At 34.5% G+C, this 6579-nt stretch overlaps 1 protein-coding gene across 1 annotated transcript; it reads left to right on the top strand.

Moving 5' to 3' along the window:
• The first annotated feature begins 1429 nt into the window (after positions 1–1429).
• Positions 1430–2449, top strand: LOC149926265 (uncharacterized). Its single transcript, XM_090161936.1, has one exon. The coding sequence runs from the start codon at positions 1430–1432 to the stop codon at positions 2447–2449; it is 1020 nt and encodes a 339-aa protein (XP_090018062.1).
• Positions 2450–6579: the final 4130 nt, after the last annotated feature.

Below are 6579 nucleotides of genomic sequence, written 5' to 3' on the forward strand. Positions count from 1 at the left end.
TTCTTTCAAACTCAAGTCCCGCTCTCCCCGAACTCTTCAGTAATGTTTATTCTAGCATAAACGTATCATCATTACTAACAATGCATTAGTCGACACATCACACCTAACACCAAGTAAATGATAAAGTATTATCTGTAATTACGGTTGAGCTAAGGTTAGCTTATGTTAGTTATTTTCAATGTTACTGTTTTCGTACACTAACCGATACTCAAGGGTACACTAACCGATACTCTAGTGTACATTAAATTACTAAGGTTAGGTTAGCTAAAAAGGCTTAGGTAAGTTAACAAGGCTTAGGCTAATTTCAATAGCGTAGGTTACGTATGACAATTTCCGCTATTTACACTATATTAGGTTAGATTAATAGTGAGTCAGACCATTCTTGATGCGTAAGGCTTGGTGCTGTCCTCTAGGTCGCGTTATAGACGGCCCATCGCTTTTTTAGAACGGGGTTTGGGGGGCGCCGGTCCGGCCCCCCAAGCGCTCGAGCGCAGTGAGTGCGCGGCGCCGTCAGGCGCCAATACATAGAAAACATTGACACTTTGTACTAGTCAGCTTATAATGTTTGTAGTATTTGCCGTGATTTTGTTAGTGTTAGATTAGGTTAGGTTAGGTTGGGTTAGGTTAAGGTCAAGTTACGAAGTAATGTTTCTTTTTTCTTTAGGCGCGAGTTTCAATTCCCTACAGAACCCGTTTGAAAAGATGGCGGCCAAATCACGTGAATTTTCCAAATTACTAAGAGTTCATATAATAACCGCTAAAAGAGAGTTACAAACTTATGTTAAGCCTGTTGAAAATTATTGCGCATTAAATAGTATAATTAGTTTTATTGGTATTATTGATTTTAAAAATGTAACGCTCTCAAAATTTATTATGTAAAATGAGCAAAAACTGTTGGTATAGAAAAAATATATAATTTTAACACATTTATATTTATATCAAATAGTATTCGCGTATATATGTATAACAGAATATAGACCTTTAACCAATGTTATATATATTGAAGGAAATTAACGGCGTCAGACGCGTGATTTGAAATTCACTCCTTTAAATCGCGCGCTCTTTCGAGCGTAAATAAAAAGAAAACCCAACGATCTTTAGATTTGAAATATAATTAGAGTTTGTAAGTTCCCGAAAAGTGGAGCTCCGTTTGCAATAACCGAAAAGTGTTATTAAATACCTGTTTGTTCTCAACAGATGCGTTTTTAGTCAATATAGTCATAATAGTACAGGGAACTCGAATGATTTTTCAGTCGGTCATTTGAGTTAAAGTCGGAACAGCTCTCCCGAAACTCACGTAGCGTCTCATACGATTCCGACATCTTATAATAACAGACGATGCCGCTACATTTTGGTACCGAAACCCGGGAACAATAACCGTGGTACAAGTATATAGTTGACGACAAGATCAACAGTTGACGGCGACGAAATGGCAGAGCTTGCCGTAGCAAAGACGTTCCGGAAAGTTACTCGAGACAACGTAACGAAAATCATAAATAAGCTTAAATCATTACTACAAGATGGTGCATCACGCGACGAATTCGAAGACCAACTAGCCCTACTTGAACAGAAAGAAAAGGCCCTTCTTAAAGTCGACGAGAAAATAGCGGCGTTGATGACGACAGCTAGTGGGGGAGAAATTGAACTGGAAGCGAAGGAGTGCCACGAATGTCAGGACCAAATCATTCTTATCAAGAATAAGGTTCGGAGATTACTAAAAGGACGAAGAACTGAGGTATCATCGAGCTCGGACGACGATTCGGATGCCACATCAGTCGACTCAACAGCAATTACAGCTTCGAGAAATCAGACAAGACTTCCTACTCTCGTCATCACCAAGTTCAGTGGACAGATAACCGAGTGGCCTGGCTTATGGTCTCAATTTCAGTCGACGATTGGTGAAAGATCAACTTTAAATAAGGTAGAAAAGTTTAATTATCTACTTTCGTATTTGGAGGGAGAACCCAAAAGTGCTTTGGGAGGCATAAAGGCGTCGGCCGTAAACTACGATGTCGCTGTGAGAATATTAAGAGAAAGATACGAACGTAAAGACATGATCGTACACAAGCTCATGAAAAGACTTCACTCTATAGAGTCAGTGTATAATTGTAATGATTTGTCAGCTCTTAGAATGTTGTATGATACTTGTGAGTCTAATATTAGAAGTTTAATGGCGTTGGGAGTCGATATCGAAGCAAATGGAGTGTCCCTTTGTCCCATAATTCTCGGTCGACTGCCTGACGAGATTCGTTTAAAGTATAGCATGAACAAATTTACAGTGTTACCAAGCATTAACATTTTTTTTAATTTGGCGGTGCTTCCAAACAAAAACATCTGTTATTTCCCCGTTTTACCACGTAACCAATCACTAACTCATTATCCCAGTACGCAATATTACAAACAATTTCGTAATTTTAAACGCTACACGTGGAATCTAATCCCTAAATAACTGCTCCACGAAAATATTAATACGACCAAAATAACGAACTGCGATAAAAAGATTAAATAATAGATTTTTAGTCTGATATTTGAAACCATATTAATAATAGTTTATATTATATTATAACTTTTAACTTTTATCGGACGACGAAGGCTGCATATCGTCTCTTTCAGCTAATTCCCCTTCGAAATCTTCATCGAAGTCTTCGTCGTCCATTAAAATTACCAACGACGGTAGATGCTCTACGTTAGAAGTCACGACACGATGATTGTCGTCGTCCTCGTCGACCTCAACATCATCAGTCTCGTCATTGTCCGAATGTTCATCATAAGACATGTCTTCGGAGTCTGACGATGAGAAATGTCCATTTTTAAAACATTGGTATTCGAACATGGCGGAATAAGGTTAATAACTAGACTTTTTGACGTGAAACGATTTGAAAAGAGAAAGAAGCTCCTACGAAAAGATAACCTATTTCGAATGATAGTTTATTGCAAAGTCAAGCGCCTTTATGCCAGTCGGATAAAACAGGAAATATTGAAATATTTATTAGCTTTACAGGCTTATCAACTCCTAACTGAGGAATGTCAGCCGAAGAAAACTTTCGATAATCAGGATTATGAAAAAGTATAGTTAGTAGCTAGAGCAAGGATGGGTAATTCAAACTTAGTATATATGTATTCTTTTTAAATGAGTTTTTAGGGAAGCTTTCAAGCGTCTGCTTTTACTTCTACACGAGCTTCTACCGTTTACGCAAGTAAGTTATTTTATATTTTAGTTACGTTTTAATTATTATCTTTGATTATAAACTTAATTATAAATTTATACTAATTAATTAATTAAAAAATTAACTTTGAATTAAAATGATTTGTATTAATTATATTTTAATCTCGAACTCGGCCGGGTTGTCGATAGTAAATTAGCAATCGTTCGTGAACCAAGGCTTAAAAGATATAAATTGGTACTAGAACTAGATAAGTAAGTAGTCTGTAAAAATTAGAAACGGTTTTTGATTCTATCTGCAAACCCTATTTTTAAAACATGGTTATTAATCAAGCATATTTCATTAACAGAAATAGATACATCTAGGTTAACAAATTACGGTAGTTTATGCAGCGCATTCTCCAGAGAGGAACATGAAGGAAAAGTGTTTCACCATGGTTTAATATTATAACTTAAGGGATCTTAAAATTCATTTTGCGCGTGGAAATACACCGCCATGTTAGGGTATAAAAGCAGGTAAAAAAACCTGCTATACCTTACAATGTAAAGGTTCTGTCACATGTAAAAACATAATTTTGAAATCGGTCAATTAGTAGTTTAAACTACGAATTAAGTTATCACATTAATGTGATAAATATTTTATATTTTATTTCGTAAATATTTACAAAGAATAGAGGTAATCCTTTAGGGAAGCCCCTGGAGGAAAGGTGTTTAAAATTGATGCTGCGTTGCCCAGCTGAATCGCGATCGCGATTCGTTGGAGAAGGAACTGAACCGAATGCGGCTCACCGGTGACGTCCTTTCAACGACGGCCAATGGCCTGAGCTAAATCTAAACCTTCTTGACCGAACGATAACTTAATTAGTAGTCTAATGCGATAACTTAATTAGTAGTCTAATTCGATAACTTAATTAGTAGTCTTATGCGATTACTTAATTAGTAGTTTAATGCGATTACTTAATTAGTAGTTTAATGCGATTACTTAATTAGTAGTTTAATGCGATTACTTAATTGGTAGTTTAATGCGATAACTTAATTGGTAGTTTAATGCGATAACTTAATTAGTAGTTTAATGCGATAACTTAATTGGTAGTTTAATGCGATAACTTAATTAGTAGTTTAATGCGATAACTTAATTGGTAGTTTAATGCGATAACTTAATTAGCAGTTTCATGCGATAACTTAATTGGTAGTTTAATGCGATAACTTAATTGGTAGTTTAATGCGATAACTTAATTGGTAGTTTCATGCGATAACTTAATTGGTAGTTTAATGCGATAACTTAATTGGTAGTTTCATGCGATAACTTAATTGGTAGTTTCATGCGATAACTTAATTGGTAGTTTCATGCGATAACTTAATTAGCAGTTTCATGCGATAACTTAATTAGCAGTTTCACGCGATAACATAATTAGCAGTTTCACGCGATAACTTAATTAGCAGTTTCACGTCATAAATTAATTAGCAAATTATGGTAGTTTATACAGCACATTCTCTAGAGAGGAACCTGATGGAAATGTTAGAAACCGAGTTATTATGTTTTTAAACTCCGGTAAAGGTATTGAATTTAAAATAAAAACACTGTTAGGTTAGAGAAAATGCAGCACCCTAACAGTCTTCGGAAGCATGCATTTGTTCTCTCCTCCTTCAAGGACTGGGACTCTCTCCCGGAACACCGGCCAAACCGCGTAAACTTCACACGTGAACTTCAGAAATATCTAGGCTAGCTCTAAACTGACCTTCTCTTTTACTCTGACGTGATGGGCATCGCCTTTTGTTGGAATTAAAATACTTTAGAGCTTTAGGCGTGCGATAACTTATACGATAATTTAATTAGTAGTTTTATACGATAATTTAATTAGTAGTTTTATGCGATAATTTAATTAGTAGTTTTATGCGATAATTTAATTAGTAGTTTTATGCGATAATTTAATTAGTAGTTTTATACGATAATTTAATTAGTAGTTTTATGCGATAATTTAATTAGTAGTTTTATGCGATAATTTAATAAGTAGTTTTATACGATAATTTAATTAGTAGTTTTATACGATAATTAGTTTCATATGGCAACTTGATTAGTTTCCTATGATAACTTGATTAGTTTCCTATGATAACTTGATTAGTTGGATCTATACTTATGATTGAATATGGATAAATTGATACAGATACCCATAGTGATCTTTCATTCTACTCATAAGCATAAGTAACACAATAACCATATGTATGACACTGAAGAATGTTGGTTAATTATAGTCTGTCATAGGGTGGTTGCAGATTCTAAACCAGAAATTTGATTTTTATGGCATTATATACGAGCAAAAACGCGTTTAGGTCTCAAATTTGAACAAAACTACCTTCAGAAACAAAAATTGTGTTTAAAATGTGTTGAGATTCAACTCACAGGAAGATCTGGATTTACTGATTTAAATGGTCATTGCCGAGACAGACTATCATTAAATAGTTAAGCTTTGGGAGAAAAGGATGTGTCATACTTATTATTATTATGTTACTTTTGCCATTAGACAAGCATGTGAAATTCTTCCATAAGAAAGTTGTATTTTATCAACGAAATATGGTCAACAGAGATTTTTACAGCTGGTTTCGTATCTATTTGGATGTCTATCTGTATATATTTAACTATGTACATATTGCATGATTTCTTACTTTTAACTACTCGACAGGGTTGCTCAAACTAAAGATTTATTTTTCATTAGGTGACCATGATTTAAGTGAAGCAGCTATTGAGGTAATATCAAATTTAATTATTGGTTTAGTTAAATTTTGCTTGTTTTAGATATCTGGCATAAATTTAGTTAATTGTACGAAATATTTAGAAAGCAACAAATCAAATGTTTAAGTTTCTGTGTTTTCTTGTAGATAAGATGTGTAGTTAACAAAGTCAACCTTTTTGCTTGGGTTACCTTTAGACAGCTGCATGGAAACGTTTTTTTTTTACCGTTTACGTGAATGAATGGGAAAAGGGTTGATATTTATTTTTCGGTAATGGAAAGGATGAAAAACCAAACTTAAATGGGAATGGAAGTTTTCGCCTCAGGAATGGATGGGAATGGATTTTTCCCCATTTTATATACATAATGCACTACGTGATTGTCCAACCGAGATATAATTATTTTATGAATTTTGTTATTGAGTGTATTCTTGGTGTTATTGTAATGTTCGAAATTATTTGCTTTGGGAGTTTTGGGAATGGAATGGTAATCGGAAGGAATTTTAATATGGGAATGGAATGGAAATAGGCATGAATGATAATATGGGAATGGAATGGAAATAGGCAGGAATGATAATATGGGAATGGAATGGAAATAGGCAGGAATGATAATATGGGAATGGATTTAAATGGAAAGTCACAGGAATGGAAAGGTATTATAACTTGTGTTACCATGGGGTGCTGCAAC

Source organism: Leiobunum rupestre, chromosome 10 (assembly GCF_980474605.1).
Source record: "Leiobunum rupestre chromosome 10, qqLeiRupe1.1.hap1, whole genome shotgun sequence".
NCBI classification, from domain to species: domain Eukaryota; kingdom Metazoa; phylum Arthropoda; class Arachnida; order Opiliones; family Sclerosomatidae; genus Leiobunum; species Leiobunum rupestre.

What these genes read in the sequence shown, in the direction of transcription:
- LOC149926265 (XM_090161936.1), top strand. Translation starts at nt 1,430, where the DNA reads ATGGCAGAGCTTGCCGTAGCAAAGACGTTCCGGAAAGTTACTCGAGAC.